The 24920-nt window shown below is 36.4% G+C and overlaps 1 protein-coding gene across 1 annotated transcript; it reads left to right on the top strand.

The window, feature by feature from the left end:
- The first annotated feature begins 7274 nt into the window (after positions 1 to 7274).
- On the top strand, positions 7275 to 24319 carry CREG2 (cellular repressor of E1A stimulated genes 2). Its single transcript, XM_087895351.1, has 4 exons — positions 7275 to 8183; positions 12230 to 12399; positions 17890 to 18003; positions 19110 to 24319. Exons 1-4 carry the CDS (start codon positions 7728 to 7730, stop codon positions 19255 to 19257), a joined length of 888 nt encoding a protein of 295 aa, XP_087751477.1. The 5' UTR covers positions 7275 to 7727; the 3' UTR covers positions 19258 to 24319.
- Positions 24320 to 24920: the final 601 nt, after the last annotated feature.

The raw sequence follows: 24920 nt of genomic DNA, 5'->3' as shown, positions 1-24920 counted from the left end.
TCTGTGAGACCCCCTCAAATATTGGAAGATTAATATCATGTCACCGCTAGTTCTTTTCTTTGTAAGATATCTCCACTGCATCCATTGTTCAGAAAAACTCTCTGCAAACCAAAATACAGAATCTCTTGTCAGTTTTTGACTAGTTAAGATACTGCCAGGCAACAAATCCATTTTCCAAAATTGATCTATTGTCCCAGGAAAGTCCAGTCAAATTGTTTCTAGTTATATATAATAAATACATTCTCCAATCTCCATCAATCTTCTTAAGACAGTTCAGTTCATCACTCATCCAACCTGTCAATTTTAAGTCTATAAAATTCATGTTTTAGCCTTCTGAAACATGCCTTCTGTTTTCCAGCCATTTTCTTCTTCAGATCTCCAACAATGACTTAGATTCCAATCGATCCAATTTTAAGTCTGGCTTGGCTGAAGTCATGTGCATCTGGGTATCCTCTTTAAGTTGATTTGAAACCCTGGTAATTTTATCAAGTTTTTTCACCAAAGTTTTCAATTTTATCTTGTAAATTACAAAGAGATTCTAGGGTATGGCTACCCTCAACCTTTTCTTCTCTCCCCCATCCAGTTCAGAATTGCATAGTCTCTTATATTGGTCCTGTCTCTGGAATATACTGCTCCCTCCCTGGGAAACTTTGGTATTCTTGCTGAGAATTCCCACTCCTTCTCCAGTTGTACTTTATATCACAATATAATGTTTTGTATTCTGTTCTATATCTTATTTATGTCATCCCTGTCCTGTTGGAATTAAAGCTGAATGCACCTAACACTCCCTCCTCCATAAGAGATAAGTTGGATGGGGAATGTTTCCATGAGTGAGGATGGGCTTCATCCTGTGTTCAGACACTTAATCAATTAACAGCACCATGTTTCTTTGGGTGATTAACATTGGATTGTTTGTTTGTTTGTTTGTTTGTTTGTTTGTTTGTTTTCTATAGTGACCATCTCACTAATACAATGACTCTTTGGAACCTCTGAGGAAGTGCTTGATGTTTCCACTTTGCTATATTTACATTCTTTATGGAAATTCTTGCTGTAACAGGAGTTTTGAAGTGGTCTACACTATTTTATTTTAAATTCCTCCAGATGTTATAGTTTGGACCAAGTAATTTAACAACCAGTTCTGTCCTAATAATTTCTTCCAACAGCCAGTTTGTCAAACTGCTCAGAAAGTTAACAACCGGTTCTCCCGAAGTGGTGCGAACTGGCTGAATCCCACCACTGGTTTGGACTCATATAATATATTCAGTCCCTAAATCATGAGTAATATTAAGTAACAGGCCCTCTCCTTTGGGTATTTTGAATTAAAGGAGAATTTAGGTGGCTAATGAAACTAACAATAATCATTATAACAAGTTGTGACTAAACACATATATGAATTAAAAGCAATGCACCTTGTGGTTTTTGATTTCTAAATAGTCTCTTAAATTACTAGCTATACATGAAGATAATATGTGGGGATCCATATAGTTTTCAGGAGGTGTTAAATTTCACAGAGATGGACCAGTTATTGAAAAAACTTGTTTCTTGGGCCTCGTCCCCCATTTCATGAGCTGAACTGGTGCAGAGGTTAGACTGCAGTACTGCAGGCTGACTCTGCTGACTGTCAGCAGTTCGATTCTGACCAGCTCAAAGTTGACTCAGGCTTCCATCCTAGCAAAGTAAGTAAAATGAGGACCCAGATCGTTAGGGGCAATATGCTGACTTGGTAAACCACTTAGAGAGGGATGTAAAGCACTATGAAACTGTATATAAGTTTAAGTGCTTAATTGCTATTGTTATTTTGAGGAGGAGCAACTCAGGAGATATCTTCATGTAAGGAGCAAACAGAACAGGAAGATATCTTCTGAATGAACTTATTCCATATGTAGAAAAAGGCCTTATATTTGTGAAACAATCACCCACAATACTTTTCAGAAGTTGTTCCAACTATAGTTTCTTTTATTTTACTGAACTACATGTTATTTATTTGCTTATGTAGGTTTTCTGCACATATTGTGCTGTGATCCCGCAGTTATTCTCTCTCATATATATATATATATATATATATATATATATATATATATATATATATATATATATATATATATATATATATATATATATATATATATAATCAATCCTGAGCAATTCTGATGAGGGATTCTTCTTATCATAGCAGTCCTATGACAATCAACCTTGTGATATACAGATGTCTGATCTTAATGGATTTTCTTCAGGAAGAAAAATGATAGAAGATGTGGTCAGAAAAGGCACTAGCAATAGCACTTAGGCTTATATACTTCTCCATAGTGCTTTAAAGTACTCTCTGAGTGGTTTACAATGTCACCATACTGCCTCCAACAATCTGGGTCCTATTTTACCAATCTCAGAAGGATGGAAGTCAACATGAGTCAATATTGAGCTAGTCAGGATCAAACTCCTGGCTGTGGGCAGAGTTAGCCTGCAATCCTGCATTCTAAAAGCTTCATCACCACTTCTTCCTCCACAATAGAGGAACAAAGATGGAATTGTCAGCCTGGATGTACTGTACTGAGGAGCACAGGAATCAACAACAGAATTCAAGAGTTACTCCAACAATTAGGCATGCATGTAAAGTTGCATGGAATATATGAACAACTGTAGTTCATGTAATTCAGAACCTTAATTTTTTAAAAAAGATTAATTCCAAAGAATGGTAGCTATGGAATGCTAATAAGCTTTTAAGAAACATTTTTAATATGAAACGAAGGGTTAGAGATTTGCAGAGAACAAAAATAAATACATGAAGTAGAAGCCATGCTAAATAGGACCTATGTGTTTAGTATTTGTACAAAGCACACCAGATCAGTGATGTGGCAGGGCTGAGCTCATAGAATAAAAGATTGGAGATGTCAGACCTATCTCTTCTCCTAGGAACAGATTCTTGCTATACTCCTGGTCTGCTTTCTGGCCTTGATGTACCATTTTCCCCCGAAAATAAGACCCTGTCTTATATATTTTTGAACCCTGAAATAAGCACTTGGCCTTATTTTCAGGGAGGTCTTATTATTTTGGGGCACATGGAGCAAGACAGGGCTCCTCTTGCCATCTTACCTGATTTCCATCTCTGCCTCCCTAACCCTAAGCAGAGGAAATGGTGGGGACTGGTTGCACATGCATTTAAATATTTTTGGGGAGGGCTTATTTAAGAGGAGGGCTTATTTTCGGGGGAGGGCTTATTTTCGTGCATGTGCTCAAAAACCCAATTGGGCTTATTATCCGGGGAGATCTTATTTTTGGAGAAACACGGTAGCTGCTTGGTAAATATTGCTGCCACTTCTCATCTTCTACTGGAAACTTTGTTACCTGGTATTGTTATCCTCAAACTGGCATGTAAAAATAGATAAGACTCACATAATATATACCTTTCTTGCAAATAATAATGATAACAATTGTTGATAGGAAAGACAAAAAAACTCTGAATTGCAGCACCTGGAGACATCAGAAGAGAAAGAACTAGAAAATGTGGTCAGAAAACACAATAGCAATAGCACTTAAATGTATATACTGCTCCATAGTGCTTTAAAGTATTCTCTGAGTGGTTTACAATGTCAGCAAACTGCCCCCAGCAATTTGGGTCTTCATTCTACCAACCTTGGAAAGATGGAAGGCTGAGTAAACCTTGAGCTCCATCAGGATCGAATTCCAGGCTATAAGCAGAGTTTGCCTGCAACACTGCATTCTAACCACTGCATCACCATAGAATGCAAAGACCTGCAAATAGAAGTAGGATGACTGTGACAAAAGAAAGCAAAGATGGCAATGGCAATAGCCACCAGGTTCAATTCCAAAACATCTGGAGCAGCGATGAAATCCTGCTGGATCTATCCGGCTCGCATGAACCAGTAGCACCGGCAGCGGGAAGGTCTGTCCACCCGCTGGGACGCCATTACTTCTCATTTTTGACTCTCTGCGCATGCACAGAAGGCACATATGCACGTAGCACGTCCTCCCGCGTGCTCCGGTTCCCAACCCGGTAGCAAAAGTAAATGGATTTCACTGCTGATCTGGAGCATCATTTAAGCACCAATGGCATGGAACAAAATATCAATTGATAAAAATTATATTCAGTATCACCCCTACAGTCTACCCCAATTAGTCCCACATATGCCGATCTCAATCGAACCATTTTGCTTAAGTACTATGCTATGTTAAATGTTATTTTCATATTCTGGCCGCATATAAGTTAAGGTTTTTTTTTTGTTTTTTTTTTTAAATTTGATTTATATGCCGCCCTTCTCCGGAGACTCAGGGCGGCTTACAGTGCATTCAGCAAGTTGTTTTTATATGGGGATCCCAATGGGTCATTCATTGGTATATAGATCAAGGTACCTGTCTCTCACCCTCTAATACAGGCAACAATCAAATAGGATGTGAGCCAGGTCTTCTACCTCTGCCGCTCTGCAAATGCAGAGATGTCCATTGTAGGATATAGAATGGAATCTCCCATATCTGACCATTGGGTCAAGCCAGGGGTGGGTTCTACTTACCTTTACTACTGGTTCGCAGTGGGGCCGCATGAACACTCTTCTGCGCAAGCACAGAAACTTCTGCACATGCGCAGAAGCGTTTTGATGACATCAGGGTCGGTGGGCAGAGCCTTCCACCGGTTTTATTCTATTTATTCTATAGAACTTTATTCTATAGAACCAGTGCGAACCCGGGGCAACCCACCACTGGGTCAAGCTGTTCGAATCTCGCTCCCATAAATATCTCCGTAAGATGTTTTGGCAGTTGTAACTTCAAATAGCTGTCTATTTGAAAAGTGTGTTTCTATTTGCTCAGCCATTTCATGTTACCCACCTTACTAAGGATAGCTGTATTATTTTGTGCTTCTATATCCTTAATTCTTTGGGCAGCTCTTTTTTTAAAATTGTGCTCCTGTTACACAAGAGACAGGAAGGCCACAGCTTCTTACAAAATTTGTTAGTTTGATGATCCAGGAGATTTGTGATTGCAATTTTATTTGCTCTAGTAGACATAACTTGGGGAGTCTATCAGTCTCCATTTCATTGACTTTGTGCCAGTAGTTATATGCTCTAATTCAATGGCATTGAACAAAATATCAATTGCAGAAGGCAGCTTTACTTGCGACAGTTTACCTTCTGAGATGATACCTTTAATGCCACCAACAACATCTGCCTCTCCTAGAAAGGACTCAATAAATGGATAAAAATGCCAGATCCAGTCTAAACATCTGTATGACTATGTGATTAATAATGGCAATAAATAAACCCTATAAAGGCCAAATAAAGAAGGAGGAGGAGGAGGAGGTCATCAAAGGGAACACTGCTTTTAAATTTGTTAATAGCCTCTCCCCAAAGAAATTTAGTATAAGATATAACTTGCTGGGAAGTTCATAAGATGAAAAAGATTCAAACAGACTGAGCTTGAATAGAAACAGCGACACAAGTATATCAGGCAGCATTGATATCAGACTTAAAATACATAAAAAATAAAAATGGTCTTAGTACATCATTAAATATAGCCTATTTCTGATAAAATATTCATTTTTCAAACAAATTTACTTCCATCTCAATTTTAGGGATTTATTTATTTATTTTTCTATATTCTATCTACTCTAGTCTAAAACGGCTCTGGATCTCTTACATTAATGTAACTTTAAAGAATTAAAAGAATGAAAAGTATTCTTGAGCTGCTCAATTAAATTGGGATCAAGGGAAGAGGTTTTTTCTAGAAGACATTTCATAAAGTTTGTACCAGCTTTGAAAAACTCCTGCCTCTTTTATCCATCCAATCAGAGCAGGTCCTTTGATGTTCAACAGTCAGTGATGGAGCAATCCAGATTCGGTAGGGGAAAAATTATTTTGAGCATCTTTTGGCACCCACAAGAGAAAGTACAGATTATTCCAAAAGTTCCCAACAGACACACCTGAATGTCCACAGGTGATTTGAATAATCTTTTTCTCTTAGAAACTAGATTGCTGCACAGCCTTCTTGATTGCAGTGCAATTTACAGAGTGGAAACATGAAATGTGTTTGTGTTTTATGCTTCATCCCGTAGACTGTCTTCAGCTTGTCTTTTCTTGCCAAAGATATATATGGTATTAATATATTTAACATGTTTTTACAGGATATCTCAATGCATTACCCGATTAGGAACTCTTGCAAAGGTCCTGCAAAAGAAAACAAATGATGGCATCACCACAGTCTTATATGAATGACAGTCAGTCGCATATGAATGACATGTTAGATAAGAGGATTTATTTATCATCCGATGTTAGATATATGGAATATTATTTATTAGTTTATTTATTAGTCCAATTTATATGCCACCCTTCTCTGTAGATTCAGGGCGGCTTACAATGCATTATAGCAATAGCCTGCATACTTTTTTGTATATACCTGCTTATTAGGGCTTTCGGGGGGCCCTAAGCAGTGTTGTTCTATACAAAGTTGGCTTATTGCCCCCACAATCTGGGTCCTCAATTTACCTACCTCGAAAGGATGGAAGGCTGAGTCAACCTTGAGCCTGGTGAAATTTGAACTCGCACTAATCTCAGGCAGCTGGCAGCTAAGTGCTAGCACTTAACAGCACTTAGTCCGCTGCACCACCGAGAATAATATTGCACAATTTGGCTTCAGCTGAACTAAAATTAAGCTCTGGCTTCATTCACATAGTCAACTGTATTTCCCTTTTTGTACATACATAGGACAGGGGTTCCTAAATATTTTGCCATTGTACCTCCTTTAGTTTAATCCTAACGTATACTCCTCCCTTAAAAATTAAAACACCAAAGTGAACATAAATGAACAATGAAATTTTAGGAAAGGTGGATTTATTGTAAGAATGTAATCATATATTGCCCCTTGGTTTAAAATGACTGGACCAGAAATTAAGTGACAAGGCTATAAGGTGTGCCTTCATGTGATGGAGCTGACTTGTGGTAGCAATTCCAGCAGTCCAGTTGCCATTGTTGGCCGAATCCTGTGCAGTCATTAGGCGTGACATCACGTGAGTGCCATGTACAACTCCATTGACATTGTTTGTAGGCAGTTAGTAAAGAAAGTGCAAATGATGGTCGTGTGATCGCTGAATGCTGCAACAGTCACAATTTTGAGGAACAGTTCCTGTTCAGAACTGTCATAACTTCAAACAGTCACTGAATAAACGGTCATTAACTAAGACTATCCGTAGAAGGTTCTTTACACCTCCTTTGGATTCTGCATCACCACAAGGGAGGTACACCTTCATGCTTCTCCTCAAACAGAAGAAAGAGTCCAGAGAAAATCCGATATTTACACCACCTACTCTTTATATGCGCTAACTCCATATATTATTCGGGGAGGATCATGTGGTCGGTAAGCCTGGACACCCTCTTGACTGCACATAATCAATTAAAAAATACCTATATTAGGTATGTTGTTCATGTGTTTTTTAAATTTATTTTTCGTGGCAAACCTTTTTTGAAATCTATCACACTGCCGATGTCCTGATAATATCAGGGGGAAATTATTACTGATTACGCCACAAGGCTCCTTAACCAAAGGGTAACGTTGAACCAAGGAAACGAAAACGCAGCGGAGGCAAGCAGGCAGGCAGACGAAAAGAAACCGTCGTCACGGGCTCGGAGTTCGGCGAGTGTTGGCCACAGGGCGGCGCCGCTCCCACAGCCAAAACCTTCCGGCATCTTTGCGCTCAATTGCCAAGCTCAGCGTCTTGGCCCAAAATGCCCGGGTCCTGCTCGGAGATCAAATTGCGGGGAAGAGCTCTATGCGTCTCCTGGCTTTCCTGGGCCCTCTGGGGCAGCTTGGCCCTGGCTCCGGCTTGCGGGTACGTGATCGTGAATTCGGTCTCCTGGTCGGTGCCCAACGAGGTGGAAGAAGAGCTGGACAGCTCCTCCAACGAAGAGGCTCTCCCCGCCCTCCTTGAAGACACCAGCAGCATTTGGAAGCAGAGCTACCCGGCCTCGGTGTACAAAGAAGAAGAGGAAATGCGAACCCGGCCGGGAACGGGGAGATCGAAGCAAATCTCTTCGCCGTCGCGGATGTTTTCTTACCGGAAGGAGAGCTCCAAAGGAGCAGACAGCCCAGCGCTTCCTCTGGAGCAAGCAGCCAGAACGGCCCGGTTCCTGATGCATCGCCACGGCTGGGGCTTCTTGGCCACGATATCAACTCAAGAAAAGGTACCACCACCGTAAACCTGTCTGGTAGCAGCCGGGAAAGGAGCGTTTGCGTTTTCTCCCTCCGAGCGCTCCTCTGCAACAGCGCTGCTGTGGTCCTCTTTTCCAGCCTAGTTGCTGCCATTCAGGTCTGTCCGGCCACGCACTGGCTCTATGGAGCCACGCGGTTGTCATTTGGGGACAAATCCACCACAGTTGAATAGTGGCTTGAATGAGGTGGTTTAATGGGCTTCCTTCCCCAGCCCTGAAAAACAGGAGGACGATTTTGCCTCTTTAGCGACACCTGCAACCTGGATACAAAGAGGGGGAAAAATCCGAAACCAATCAATCAGAAGAAAAATGTGTCCAATCTCCAATAATGTCGGATAATTGTTGCAATTGTAATAGACAGATTCAAATTTGGTCTTTGTTTTTTTACAATTTAAATATAGGGACCGAATTATTAACAATTGCATGAAGTTTTCATTTATGTATTGTACTTTACTTAAAATTTACTAGTCCAACACTAACATTGAAATGTATTTTCCCCTCATTACTTAAAGAATCCTGATAATTCCAATTCACTAACAATGGTGCCAGAAGATGCTTGTAATGTAGTAATTTCAAACTGGCTGTGATAAATGGGAAAAGAAAAGCCAAGTTTGAAATAATTTAAATGCACTTTTAAGAATTGCTACTCCAACAATGAAATGTGTGTTTGCATGTTTACTCTTCTTATAACTTGGAGTCTAGGCATACTGTATGTAAGAACTTTCCAGAAGAGCCTTTTATACATGATTATTTCAACAATGAGATTCAGTTTGTTGTAGTGGTTATAAGGCACCAGGTTAGAGACCCAAAGACTAGGAATTCTTGTCCCAGCTCAGGTGTAAAGGCATCTCAGTGATGTTGGACCAGTCACTCTTTTTTTCAGCCCTAGGAAGAAACCAATGGTAAACCACTCCTGAAATCTTCTTAAGAAATCTGCAGGAGTGAAAACTTGACTGGAATGCACAAAATCCAATGATATACCTATAGCATTTCAATAAAGTTACACATTTAATTCTGAAATCAAATATCACATCTCCATGATGTTCAAGATGCTTCCTGTAATTGAATTGTGAAAGAAGAGTCAATTGTGACTTCAGTTTCCAATATATGTCATTTTTTAAAATATGCACTTCATTTTTACATTGGGCATACCTGAAATTCATATAGAATAGAATTCTTTATTGGCCAAGTGTGATTGGACATACAAGGAATTTATCTCTTGTCCATATAATTCTAATCTTTATCTTATCCTACTTTAAATTTATAAATATACCTTTTCATATACTGGCTTTCCATGAGAAATATCAAGGCTACGTACATCACTTAGAATTTTCTCCATCTCTTCCAAAGTATTAAGCCTCTTAGTTTGGGAACATCTGCATAGCAGATAATTGTCCCCTCAATTGCTTCACCCAGGTCATTAATTAAAATGTTGAATAGCATTTATTTGATACTGTTCTGCAAATTGACACAGAATCATTTATGAGTATTCTCTGGATAGGGTCAATCAACTGGTTATGAAGTCATTTATCAGTTGTGCCATCTACCTCCTATTTAACTATTTTAATAATGCGATATAAAATATATGATTCATAAATTGGCTCACAGAAATTAACGCTATGAATGAGATGACCTGGATGAATTTTAACTTAAAAAGAAAATAAGAAATTACATGTTTTGAGGATCTAAAGAAATTAAGCAAAGTATAATTTGCTACAGATATAACAGCCACAACAACCTGTAATCTAATTTATTCCATGTAGGTATCTGAGCAGGTGTCACCAACCAGCTCACCTGACCTGATCATGAAAAGCCAGGCAGGATAGTCCTTTTCATTCCTTGATAGCACTCTGCCTCTGAATGATAGAAATTGTAATCTAGGGTAGTGAGGAAATGTTTGATTGGGGAGGTCTGCTTGCTAACAAAAGTAATTGATAACATTTTCTCTTTTGCCCAATGGAAGCTTATAATTCAGCCCTATAAATTTCATGCTTGAATGATGAAGTTTTAATTGTTGTTGCTTCTGTCCTTGCAATATTTTTAATAGGACTGTGTTATGAACATGCCTGTTGTGTATGCCTTTTATAACATATAAGTCAAAAGCCAAAGAACATGCTGTAATTCACAATTATCCCCACAGGACCAAACAAGTCCAATGTTTATTTAAAATGCTGTCTGATTTGTCCCAGAGCAAACTCTCTTTGAAAGTAAGAGAAGTATAGCAACATTTTTGGATACAGCCCAAGGAAAAATAGGGATTATGCTTCAAAGGAGAAAAGAAAAAGTTAGGATTTCTCCTGGTCACAGCTCAAGTCAGCATTTTGTTTGTGATTCATAAGCAATTTACTTTGCCCTCAAATTTTAAATTCATTAGTAAGCACTGTGCACTGCTTCAAAGTTACCCCATATTGCAATTTGCAATCCAGAAAAAAAAATAACATGATGTGATATTACCTCCCTATTCTCTGAAACACTTTGTAAGCTAAACTGAAGTGCTGCACTACCCTAATTAATAACTTCGTTATTTACAACAATATTGTTAAAATTCATGCAGAACTGGAAGCTACTATAGCTGACTATTAACATTCTTACCACACACCTTTATATATGCCAAAATAAATCCTAATTTGATTTTCTTTCTATCAAGTATTACTTTGAAGTCACAGCAGATGGCTAACTCAGAAGGTGAAGTAAGACTGCATCTATAGTAATTAATATTTGATTGGTGGATCACCAGTAAATCTCAGGGATGTAGGCTAAACTGGAAATTCCAAAAAATAATATAATCCACTACTACTCTATTGTTAGCCCACCACCAAAGGGGGAAAAACTGTTCTTAGAGATATGCATACATACAACAAAGATCAAGCTCAATTCAAGGGAATGTTTCATCTTGAAAAGTTACATTAAAAGAATTCTTGCATTAAATATTTTGCCATTCATATTTAAAGATCAAGGTAAAATATTACTTTCAGATCTTGTTATAAGTAGCTCTTCATATACGACATACATAAGGCATTTGTATCTGTACCTGCCTTTATACTGTTGTTTAAAACATTGTTATTTGATTTTAATTACTTTTGTGCCATTCTGCTTTATTCAACTTGCAATGAATAAATGGGGTATAATACTCATAAATAAAAGTAATTGGCTTTTGTGAATAAATAAAAATATAGTTTCCCTAAATTGCTCGGAATTCTGTTAAAAATATTTAGCTCTCTGCATAGAATTATTGCTCCCAAAACAATATGACTTTATAAATTATCATAAATATTTATTTATTTATTTATTTATTTATTTATTTATTTATTTATTTATTTATTTATTTATTTATTTATTTATTTATTTATTTATTTATTTATTTATTGGTTCAATTTATATGCCGCTCTTCTCCGGAGACTCAGGGCGGCTTACAATGCATTAAGCAATAACCTTCTAGACTTTTGTATATACCTGCTTAGTAGGGCTTTCGGCCCCCCCAAGCGGTGTTCTTTTTTATACAAAGTCAGTTTATTGCCCCCACAATCCAGGTCCTCATTTTACCTACCTCAAAAGGATGGAAGGCTGAGTCAACCTTGAGCCTGGTGAGATTTGAATTTGCAGTAATTGCAGGCAGCTGGTGTTACTTAACAGCACTTTAGTGTGCTGCACCACCAAGGCTCAGCACCAGGAATACTAGGAAGGTATGCAGTATGCAGTAATTTATTTGCTTCTGCACTACAACTATTCCTTTTTATTAGTTTCTAAACAGTGTGTGATAAAAATACCCATTTTAATCCGAAACATCGAAGAAAAAGTAAAAAAAATAATAATCTATGAGTAACAGAATAAAACTCCTGTTCTCTTCAATAGATACTTTTTCTTTCTTAGTATTTCAGATTAAATATGATAAATTGCAAATCACTTCTGATATCTAGTAAAGTTCAGAATAAATAATAACGATATCTAGACTTTAAACTTGCTTCAAAATATTTGTATCAAAGGTGCTTTATAAGAGCTAATCATTTGAATTTTTTCAGATCCAGGGGGCACCATTTGGGACTTGTTTATCTATCAGTGATGGCCCCTCAGACAACAGCACCGGGATTCCTTACTTTTACATGACTCCAAAGGATAAAACTGTAGCTGATCTGGTGAAAAATTCAATTGCTTCATTGACATTACCTGAAGCAGAAGGAGATTTTTGCAGGTACAATAATTTTGGTAACTTTTACTGCATAATAATATTTATTTCTTTGTATCTCACCTTTATTATTTTTATAAATAACTAAAGGCAGTGAATGTATCCAACACACTTTTCTCCTCCTATTTTACCCACACAACAACCCTGTGAGGTGGATTGGGCTAAGAGAGAGTGACTGGCCCAAAGTCATCCAGCTGACTTTCCTGGCTAAAGTGGGACTAGAATTCACAGTCTCCTGCTTTCTAACCTGGTGCCTTAATCACTAGATGAAAGTGACTCTTTTTCAGAACTTCAACAGTTAACTCTTACTAGATAGCAATTCAGCACAATAAATGTGTTGTTACTCTTCATTTGCTTTGCGAGTTGCATGCATAACCTTTCGGCACTGTTGAAAGTGGTTGCTTGAACTCCATCAACTCCAAAATTTAATCCAAAAATGTGAAAGAAATAAGATCAGAAAATCTCTGATTTAGTTGTGTATCTAGAATAGCAAATCATAGCTATATTTTCCAAAAGAGAAGCAAATGGCAATATAATTTTTCCCCAATTCAGTAGCTTTAGAAATAACTTTGCTACATAATTATCTGCAGTCCACTTATTCAATTACTTAGTTTTGCAGATTCATATATTTACTACCACAGAAAACTACATCTTTGCCAAGTACAAAGTTGACTTCTTAAATGAAGTCATTTACTTTTTCTTGAGTTTCTGATATGAAGATATAGCAGATGAATTTGCAAATTTTAAGCAAATTGTACCAAGCAGGATACAAGAATTGTGATCTGAGCAAAAGGATGATAGTCTAATATATAGGACTAGTGGGTTCCATTTTGACCCATTTAAACAACTGACAGTTGCTGAGTTTGAAGTTCAAAATACTGCCTTAGACTGATCTATATTACCAATGATGCACAGTTCTATAACTAATACAATAGTACAGAGAGTTCAGAAAGCTGAAAAAACATTTTGCTACCTCAGATGGTTGATGTTTGGAGTTATGACAGAATGTTGGACTGTTTAATTTTATTGTATTTGTACTCTAAGGTGGGGGTGCATAACCCCAGGTCCATGACCCTATATCCATTGGGAACTGGGCCACGGAAGTGGCAAGCAAGCAGGCAAGACACAAAGCTCCATTTGTGTAAGTGGCGGGCACGGACATGAAACCAGAGGTGGTATTCAGCAGGTTCTGACCAGTTCTGGAGAACCGGTAGTGGAAAGTTTGACTAGTTCGGAGAACCTGTAAATACCACCTCTGACTGGCCCCGCCCCCTCTGCCTCCCAAGTCCCAGCTGATCGGGAGGAAATGCGGATTTTAGAGTAGCCTTCCCCTGGAGCGGGGAGAAAATGGAGATTTTCTCCTGCCATGCCCACCAAGCCATGCCCACAAAACCAGTAGTAAAAAATGCTTAATCTCACCACTGCACGAAATCATCCCCTCCCCCCCCCCCACCACCAGTCCACAGAGCCTGAAAGGCTGGGGATCACTGCTCTAAAGGATAGGAAAGTCCTATAGGATTTTTTTTTATTATTTTAACAAAATCTTAACTTGAAAGGTTGGGGCCCACTGCTCTAAGGGATAGGAAAGTCCTATAGGATTTGTTTTATTTTAACAAACTCTTATTTTAGGTACTATGCATCTTGATAGGGAGAGAAGGGGAAATGTAATAGGAAAACAGTTTGTAGGTCTATTAACATATTTACCTCAGCAGGTGGCAGCACTTAGCTTTTCTTGGAAACTAAGGAGCATCACATCTGGTTAATGGTTGGATGAGGGAGCATTTCAGGGCAGAAAGCAAGACTGAGAAGTCAAAAAACATTTTCTGGGAGAAGATAACATCAAACCTGTTTTACTACATAAAATTGTCAAATAATTTTGAATGGATGCAGTCAGCAGGAGATGGAACTCAAACCTGGAGTCTCTTATCTAGGCACAAAATTACATGCCAATATATTGACCAGTTTTCTCAACATGAGCAACTTTATGATGTGTGGATTTCAACTCGCAATTCCCCAGTCAACCACGCTGGGGTTCTCCACGTTTGAGACTAAAGATTGAACAGCTATTTCTTCGAGGAAACAACAATTTCAAAAACATGTGGCCCTAAATAGTCAGCATGAGAAGTGCTTAGCCCTTTCTCTACCAACAAGTTTTCTATCTCATATACGACCTTCTTAAGTTGCTTTTCTCTTACCAAGATTGAATTTCAATTTTTCTATGATAAATGGATATCTAGTACCTGAAGGCAGGAATGTTTAAAACACAAAGAGGGAGGATATCAAATGATGTAACAACCAACGAAGGTGACAATTAAGCATTAACTTTCTCATTACTTTTCTGCTTGTAGCCATCCTCTCTGAAAAGTGTAATGAGAATGAGATGAAATGAGATAGCTACCTACTTGACAATAGCCAAAAAAAAAGGTAGGCGCAAGTAGTTTTCCTGGATCTTATTGCCACAATGCCTTTCTAAAAGAACAAATGATATAGAGCACAAGAGATAATCATGGCCATCTTTGAAACTAGTGATCGCTATTAGAAAAATAATAATTTCAAGGTCTATTCCACATATGACCACCTATTGGTAATTATACATTAGAACCATGAATTAAAAGTTCCTGCTGGGCCAGACTCTTAATATTAAGTCAATTAGTTAAATTAAAAGACACTTTAGCTTTTGTAGCTCATTTTAGTTGAGTTTAGTTTACTTTATTGTCATTGCACATGGTACAATAAAATTAAATGCCGTCTTCAGTGTACATTATAACTATAAAAATAAAAACACAAACATACATCCTTTACATTTTATATAATTTTCAGGATAATTTAATATCTTTTGGGGAAGGAGATTTTTTAAAGATTATTTTATTATTATGAGGGGATGGGCATTGGTATCAAATGTCTCCAATCCTATAAAATTGTTTAATATATATTCCCTTTTTTAATAGCCAAACTATGGTGCAGTGATTAGAGTGCAGTACTGCAGGCTACCTTTGCTGACTGCCAGCTGCCTGCAATTTGGCAGTTCAAATCTCACCAGGCTCAAGGTTAACTCAGCCTTCCATCCTTCCGAGGTGGATAAAATGAGGACCCAAATTGTTGGGGGCAATATGCTGACTCTGTAAACTGCTTAGAGAAGGCTGTAAAGTACTGTGAAGCAGTATATAAGTCTAAATGCTAATGCTATTTACTGAAAAACACCATCATATTTTATTTTTTCATTATGAGACTACCAGTCTTATTACTGATCATAATTTTGCTTGTATCTAATGTCTACATGGTAGAAATATTTAAAGTGAGCAGTTATGGTTTCTGCCAAATAAATCTGAAATATTACATTCATGGTCTATTAAAAAGCTTGTGCTCAGAATTCAACTCCGCAGAGTTGAATTTGTTTCTGTTTGTTTCTGTAAGAAAGTATTTATTAGATGTTTATCTGCCACAATTAAGAGATAGTAGTTCATTGGCTGAAACATATAGCTTCTTGTTTTTTTTAAAGGCTATATACCAGGTGAAGTGTATCATGAAACACCTTGTTGGATAAGCTACACTCTTTAAGTTTGCTGTAGTGAATCAATGTAATTCTTTTTATTTTCTTGACAACTGTGAATGAGAAGATACAGAGCAGATAAAATTGTTAATCCAGTAGACTTTATGCTGGCAGTATTGTTACAGAGACATATATTTTAATAAGCAGGTTGCTTGTCTCTCAGCCATTTTAAACTTGGTAGTTTAAAATGGAAGAGCCTTGGTAGTACAGTGGTCTAAGGCACCCTGTTATTAAGCTGGTTATTAAGACCAGCTGCCTGCAATTACTGCAGGTTCGAATCTCGCCAAGGCTCAAGGTTGACTCAGCCTTCCATCCTTTCTAAGGTAGGTAAATTGAGGACCCAGTTGTGGGGGCAATAAGCTGACTTTGTATAAATATACAAAAGGATGCAGGCTATTGCTGAGCACATTGTAAGCCGCCCTGAGTCTCCGGAGGGCGGCATATAAATCAAATAAAAAAAAAAAACTGGGGATTTCTGTTGAGTGAAAAAAACAGGAAGTAGTAGGTTGGATGAAAAAATTATTAGCATATGATTCACTTGGAATTACGTAAGACTTTATGTCCTCATAAGCTACAATCCATTTATTATATACAAGTATTTTGTTTTGAGATGACTGAATATACTGTGCTTATAATAAATATATTTTCAAGTATCAGCATATCAGTTTATTTCTATTAGTTTACTTCTATTAATTTACATTAAGTAGAATATAATTTCTATTAATAACATTATGCAGTGACAGTTCAGTTTTTATTGAACTAAACATCTCTGCATGGTAAGCACGTTAGAAAAATTATTACAATAACTCTTTTCTAAAAAAACTATATTCTTTTCCCTTCCTTGCCAATGTAACCTGTCCTCAGCCCTTACCAAAAATATTGTGGTATTAATAATAAAAACACTAGCCTTTTTCTGTATTCATTTCCTGCTTATCTGTAAATCTATCTGCTAATTTTACTAAACTGTTCTGTTGAATGGTATAGAAAGTAACTGGGAGGAAAGGAAAAAGCTATAAGCTTTCACCTGGAAGAGAGCTCTACAAATGCATCATTCCTGTGGGACCCATCTTATAGGAATTTCCGTCTTTTCCATTAAGGAGATCATCTGGAATTTTTACTGACTAAGAAGAGTATGGTCCAAAACAGGGGCCCATTCATTGAATGGCTACTATAGTGAATGTGGCTGGTCACAAAGCACTCATTTCATAAACTAGTAAATTGGTGGCAACCATACAAGCAACCTGCCTAAGAAACTGAGTGCAGAGCAAAAGTGGAGCATATGACAAAGCACACATTTCTTTTTCTTGCTTAGGAATGCTCTACATGCACAACTTCCTTTTCCACTCCATTCCTGGATAGTGTATTAATTACATATGGATCTTATATCTGGTTATATAAGACAGTGGTTCACTTTGAAGGACTTCAGACTATCTAGATTTGGAATTCACAAGCAAGATAAAAGTTTTTGTCACGGGGAAAGTGTCTGCAAGCAAGCAATGACATCTCAATATTTTTTTTTCTAAAGAAAATCCTGGAAAATGTCCAATTCATCATGAGCCACAGTTGAGTCAAAAATAAACTTTGGGAGCAGCATCAATTTCTGCCTGGAAATGTCTAGTTTCTGGTTGCATCAAAGGATTCTGAAACAACAATACTTGAAAAATAAATTTGAGCTTGAGCTGATGCTTTGAATCCATCTTCATACATAAATGTTACTGTTACATAGATTTGGACAAAAAGAATTTGTAATATTATACAGAATTTGAAATAAAAATATTTATAGTACTGTTTTTTTTTCTCAATTAAAGGTGAGCACCAACAATTAAGCAAATAAATGCATTTGTAAGCAAACATGTCTTTCTTATGGATAGGACTTTACTAAATAAATAATGGTTCTATTTTGGATTTATTAAGATATTAATTATTATACACGTCTATGTTTATAGAAAAACAATTATTGACCCTGATGACCCAAAGTGTACCAGGCTAACTTTTATTGGAAATATGGTTACAGTGCCTCCAGAAGAACTGGAATCTGTCAAGCAAGCTCTGTTTTCTAGGTCTGTATGAATCTACTGTTATCCTCTGAAGTGTGTCTGGTTGGAAGAGGGGGAGAGAATATAAAATAAGCATTTGGAGTATTATTGGAAAATGTAAGCACTGTCTTCTTGAATACCAGAAAGTCTTTGGAAGAAATTGCTTACTAATCAGATTGTTTAGGTAGTCCTTAATTTATGACCACAATTGAGCCCAGAATTTCTGTTGCTAAGCAAGGCAATTGTAACTGAATTGCACCCAATTTTATGACCTTTTTTGCCAAAGTTGTTAAGGTCATTGCAGTTGTTAAATGAATCACCCAATTGTTAAGTGACTCTGGCTTCTCCCATTGACTTTGCTCGTTTGAAGCTCAAATGGCAATTATGTGACCCCAAATGTTGCAACCGTTGTAAACACATACCAATTGTCAAGTGCCTGAATTTTAATCATGTGACTACAGAGATGCTGCATAAAGGCAAGGATCGCATGATTCAGCATCATTGTAACTTTGAATAGTCACTAAACGAATGATTGCAAGTAAAAGACTACCTGTAATTGAAAGCAAAAATTCATTCCAGCCATTATTAAGCTCTTTTAAATTCCTTTGGTCAAAAATTCAGTTCTCCTAATTATATCACTGTTAACTGAGTAATAACCAACTTTAGCATGAGGAAATAATAAATAACAAAGTAACTGACCAAATTAAATAGATTTTTCTTACTCTGAGATAGCTCAGTTTTAAGATTATCAAAATTAAACTGTCCAAACATCGAATTTCCTAAAACTCTGTGACATACATTACTTCTGTTTATTCTACAGTTTCTCTTTGCATGTATCCCATATTATAATAGAAGAATAATTGTTTTGAGTTCCTTCCCTCCATTCTTTCCAAGCCATGACATAATGTATGGCTATGTAGTTGAATAAAATGGAAAGCAAAAAGGATACATTTTCAAGAGGCATTGTGCAATGATTAGCCAATAGAATTTGACGAATCTTGCAGTTCAAACAATCACTGTTTAATATTCACTTTTGTATTTTCTAAATATATTTAACTGCTGCTAAGTCATAGACAAATCTATAAAATAATGTCAGCCAATCATTTCTAGCTGTTTGGTTGTTCTTCCAGGCACCCCATAATGAGAAAATGGCCTCGCAATTATGAATGGTTCTTTATGAAAATGAATATTGAACATATATGGCTACAGGACTGGTATGGAGGAATTACAATTATTACTTTGGAGGAATATTTCAAAGCAGTTCCTAGTAAAACATAATTGAACTTTTAAGTATGAGAATTCAGCATTTTCATATTTAATTCAGAACAAAGAGTTTTATATACTATGTTATCAGGTATTTATTTAATATTTTTGTGCAAAGTTTTGAATGTGGCTCCATCTTAACTGAAGCAGAATTACTTCTGAACATTAGAAAAAAAGCTGCAGATGTTAAAACAGCCTGGAGACAGATCATACTAAGTTATTGCTTAAAATGTTTTGAATACTTTTGGATTTTTATAAATATGAATCTCACAAGATCTATTGAAATAATACAATCTAAAACTAGGCAGAAATTGCAAACCTATATGTAATGAGTGGTATAATGATTGATATATTAATGTGCTTAACTGCTGTTAATCAAACATCTAATAACATATTTTATATATGTTGCATTTTAATTAAATTTATATTATAGATTTAATTTTTCCATAGCTACAGATTTATCTCTTAAATGAACAATTTAGAAATAGCTTTATGAAAAAAGTAAAAAAAAACTAAGATCTGAAACTTTCCAGAAATGATTAGATAATTTACTTTACTTCATTTTCAGACCAACATATAATATACTAAGAATGCAGCTGGCAGTTACTGTTCTGCACATAAATATTAAGCTATTGCATGAAACCCTTACTACTTCTCAGAACTTCCTTGCTTCAGGAAAAAGAGATCTGAAGTTTTTACTTCATTTCCAATATTATACAGTATTTCTGCTATTGTTTAAGTCTAAACAAGCTACAGAGTATTAACAATAGACTGTGAATTTTAAATAATGGTTTATAAATCTATTTATTTATTTATTTTTTATTTATTTACTTATTTACTTACTTACTTACTTATTTATTTGATTGATTGATTGATCGATCGATCGATCAATTTATTGACTTGTATCCCTCCATTTTACATTTGTGAGTTCTCAAGGTGACCAAGAAAAGTTAAAAATGGTAACATTAGCTAGCTGATAATTTAAAACCAACACTAAAATTTAAGCTGTTATCAATTAAATTCTTGATAAAATATGCATCAGTAGAAATATTAATTCTGGGAGTAGGGGCCAACCACAACTTACGAGGGCCGGGAAATAAACAAAAGGCCATTTCCTGCATGTCAGAAAGATAAACCAGTGGGAATATCTTCAAGACGGCTATTCCTGCTGGTTCCTTTTTAGTATGCATGGTAATAACAGGCCAAGTGCTACCTTAGAGAGAAAAGTCCTGAGCTGTTTAGGATTTAAAGGTCAATTTCAACACTTTAAAGCACTGGCAACCAATGTAGATCTTTCACTAAAGGCATTGTGTGATTCTGGTATCTTGACAGCAGTCTATCAACTACGTTTGTATAATGCAGTACTAGTTCTATTTTTAATTTGCAGTTCTATTTTTTCAAGAATTGCCCACTATTGTGTACTGTACTAGTTGAGATGGGACACAATCAAGGCACAAAACAGCATCTCCAATCCTAGTGGGTCATAAATTGTCATGGCTGGCATAACAGGTGTGTCATTGTGAAAAAGCATTCCTCACTGTAGCAGATTTTAAATCAAATGCCTACAAATTTAAGACAGCTAAAACTGAGCAAGTCCTCCCACATTACAAATCTAGTCTCTCGGGGAAGTGTAGCCTTGTCATTTGGACACAATGAGATACTACAATTAATTAAAAATTGAAGCATAAGCTTTGTCATTGAATTCCCAGAGACCTGAATAGAGAAGGGGTATCAGACTAGGTCAGCCTAAAAACTCACATATATATTAAATGTGGCAACTTCAACACAGCCAAGTTGAAGATATTACTAGCCCACAATAAGGCATTCTCCTTTTTATGCTGATGTTACAGTGTCAAAAACCAATCCCTTTCTAAAAGTTAAGGGATAATTTGTTTTATTTTGGGACCAGTTAATAAAGAACAGAGTAGACATTCTTAAATAATCTCTGTAATATAATTTATAATCCCTGCATCACCTAATATGTGGGATTGATTTTAGAGCCAGGCCAGTTTCAAGTGTGCATGTTTCTCCTACACCTCCCAATAGTGTGATTTATTACATTTATATCACCTTTTTATACTGTAACATTATGTTCATGATGATCAGAACTGACAATAATGGGTTGTTACATCTAGAAATGCTCTAAATTATATATTTTAGCCATTTTATTTTGCTTGTATCCAAGAGGAGGTCAATGAAAACTTGTAAATTCCTTACCCCCATAGTAAATTTCAAATGGCTTTCCTGTACTGGAATTATTATTTTAAGATGCCATATGGCAAGCAAAAGATGGATCAATAGATTTTATTCTTATTTATGAAGAAGAGTAAAATATTGTAATGTGCATGCCCTTGTTGTTCAGAGTAAAACAGAATGACATGTATTGGTTTGATTGTGCTTCACTAGTACTGTATATTGAAAGTAATGCATTTTTGTGCCTTTGGTGTGATATCATGTATTTTTAGAGTGATAAACAAAGGACATCATCAAGTTGCTCTTAAGAATTCCATTCAGGTCTATCATACCAAACACTAAAACAATCAAAAACAATCTAGCATGATCATGCATTAAATAAGTGATTTACAATCAAGAAGTGAGAATATTTCTTTTGGAAGAGTAGCATAAATCTTTTAACATCGCATAAAGATTGTCAATTATTTTATATACAGCATTATGCAACAGATCTTTAGCAATGGTATAATTATTGTAAATAGCACAATATTAATTTATGCCCCAAATTTAATGTGATTTAACTATTTATTTATTTATTTATTTATTTATTTATTTATTTATTTATTTATTTATTTATTTATTTATTTATTTATTTATTTATTTATTGGATTTGTATGCCATCCTTCTCCCGAAGGACTCAGGGCGGCTCACAACAATAAGAAACAGAAAATACAAAAGTTAAAAGACAAATTAAATCAGAATATCCAATAAATAAGATTAAGCGTGGGAATACAAATTCAAATTTAAAATTTAAGAATTTAAAAAGCTGCTAAAATCAATTTAGGGTCAACCCAGGCCCACCCGCTGGAAGAGCCAGGTCTTCAAGGCCCGGCGGAAGGTTCGGAGATCGGGGATTATCCGGAGCTCCAGGGGTAACGTATTCCAGAGGGTTGACTGGTGACTGGGGGTCACCAGTCGACATTGTCTGGCCGAAGGTACCCTGAGGAGGCCAACTCTGTGGGAGCGAACCGGGCAATGGGAGTCTACCGGTGGCAGGAGGTGGTCTCGCAAATACTCTGGTCCTAAGCCACGTAGGGCTTTAAAGGTGATCACCAGCATCTTGAATTGCACTTGGAAGACAACCAGGAGCCAATGCAGACCGCGAAGGAATGGTATGACATGGGAGTACTGAGGTACCCCCATGACAACCCACGTGGCCACATTCTGCACCAGTTGAAGTCTCCGAGTGCTCCTCAAGGGCAGCCCCATGTAAAGTGCATTGCAGTAGTCCAAACGAGAGGTGATGAGGGCATGAGTAACTGTAAGGCATCTCGGTCCAAAAAGGGGCGCAATTGGCGAACCAGGTGAACCTGGACAAAGGTCCCCCTGGCTCCGGCAGTCAAATGATCTTCTGAGTTGTCTTCATATTTCCTGGTATCTCACACAAATATGGCTTTCATAGTGCCAAGATAAAAGCAACACACATGCCTTCTGTTCCTGTTGGAGGTACATGCCTGTTGAGGTACATGCCATTTGCATATGGGCAACACAGGATTTATGTAGTTTGTTGACGGCAAAGTGAGTTGTGCCCAGAATATTTTGGGAGGTGTTTCAATAGTTTTGAAAGAGAAATAGGGGCCTTAAACATCTGTAATGTGTGAAGAATCTATTTTGCTTCCTTGCCTTCCCATGTGCAAAGTTTGGGTCCTTTCTACTTTACAAGCTTTAGGAAATATAAAAGAGCTACTAAAGGTAGGAGTCTGCAAATTTTACTCTGCTAGTCATTGTCAGCTATAGGGGGCAGTGCTCATCTGTTTATAGGCCATTGAACCAGTGCTGTCCAAAGACATTTTTATGGTCATGTGGCCAGCATGAAGTCATGGAGCATTGGAGCACTGTTACCTTCCCACTGAAGTGGTACCTATTGATCTACTTGCATTTGTATGCTTTCAAACTATTAAGTTGGCAGGAGCTGGGGCAAGGACGGGAGCTCATACTGTCATGTGGAACTCAGGTCTCGAACCTAGCTGACTTTCCAGCTGACAAGCTCAGCGTCTTAATCTCTGAGCCACCACGCCACCTGCTAATGAACTGTTTATTTATTCATTTGTTTATTTAATTTATCAAATTTAGAGATTTAGCAACTGCCCATCTCTCAGAACCATTCTTTTTGGACCAGTGGTGGAGGCATTTCCCTCACTTCAGTTGAAGGATGCATCCATCCTCATACAACTTTTCACCTTAAAGAGATTCCAATTTTGTTTTTATAATATCTATTAAAATATAGAATTCAGAATAAATGTCTGCTAAACTCCTCAGTGAGGTTTTCTTCAGCTAAACATTTCCCTAATTGTGATTTAGTGATGCCGTGTAAAATTTCCTATGGAGATCTTAATCTTGTTGATTTTGATTGGCAAAGTAAAATCATTATGTATTCAGTCATAAAAAGAGGTATTCAGAATCAGAGACTTAACATGTACAGTATTTTAATATATTTATATTATCTCTGATATTAATATTTCAAAAGTCTAGCAGGCATTAAGCTCTCTTTCTAACAAAACAGGTCCATAATAACCATGTTTTATATCTGCTGTATCTCTGGTGAAAAATTTATATATTTTAAAATATAATTTCAACTGGGTAAAATTACACAATCAGTAATATAGTACCTGTGGAAGAACTAAGCATTGTTTTATTTGCTACTTAACCAAAGAATGTATTTCAAAAATATTTTCCTCAACTGGATAAAAATATTTTGCTTGTTTTGCCCTACTTGTCCATTTGCACTTATGAATGACTTGATCATTGTAACGCACTTATCAAACATTAAATGTTAATAAAATAAAATGTTAATAAAGTACTAATGGAAATGGCCATTCTTTTATTAATAAAATACATTAATGTATCAATGCCTGGTGTAATGTATGAACTCGGCCAATTATCTTTAAGTCCAATCATTTTTTTTCCAGTAGTACTGTATGTAATCACATTGGCTTGGAAATATGAGAATTGTAAATACAATTCAAGATCATTGAAAAATAAAAGTTAACAAGATTAAGTGCCAGAAGCAGGCATGCATGTAAAAATAAGAAAACAAAAATAAATGAGGGTATACCATAATATCCCTATATGGTATTGTAGGAAGAAATATTACATATGTAATGTACATACAAATGTACATAGTACATAATACATTAGTATTGCAGTTACTGAACAGATAATTCAGTTTCAACAAAATGGAGACACAACAGATGAGAAAGAAAAAACTGGATTCACATACTTCGGGAAAGAAATGAACAGGTAAAACTATTTAAACACATACAGTGAGTGCAAGACTGAATTTTTTCTTGTAAATGAACTTAAAATGTTTCCTCATAAACTTGAGTTGTTACTTTAAGATACAGAGAGGGAAGGAGAAAAAAACAGAAATAAAATGAAAAGTTCTCTTTACTCTGTTCTTGTTGGCCATACAAATACAGGGCAAAGGCTCTTTCTTTCTTTTTTCT

The sequence above is a fragment of the Pantherophis guttatus genome, chromosome 5, assembly GCF_059756535.1.
Source record: "Pantherophis guttatus breed Tessera chromosome 5, ASM5975653v1, whole genome shotgun sequence".
NCBI classification, from domain to species: domain Eukaryota; kingdom Metazoa; phylum Chordata; class Lepidosauria; order Squamata; family Colubridae; genus Pantherophis; species Pantherophis guttatus.
The sequence above is the reverse complement of the archived record's forward strand: the minus strand, read 5'-3'. Positions and strand labels throughout refer to the sequence as shown.

What these genes read in the sequence shown, in the direction of transcription:
- CREG2 (XM_087895351.1), top strand. Translation starts at nt 7,728, where the DNA reads ATGCCCGGGTCCTGCTCGGAGATCAAATTGCGGGGAAGAGCTCTATGC. An exon ending in GCAGAAGGAGATTTTTGCAG is followed by an intron (nt 12,400 to 17,889) that starts GTACAATAATTT and finishes CTATGTTTATAG; the next exon opens with AAAAACAATTATTGACCCTG. An exon ending in AAGCAAGCTCTGTTTTCTAG is followed by an intron (nt 18,004 to 19,109) that starts GTCTGTATGAAT and finishes TTGTTCTTCCAG; the next exon opens with GCACCCCATAATGAGAAAAT.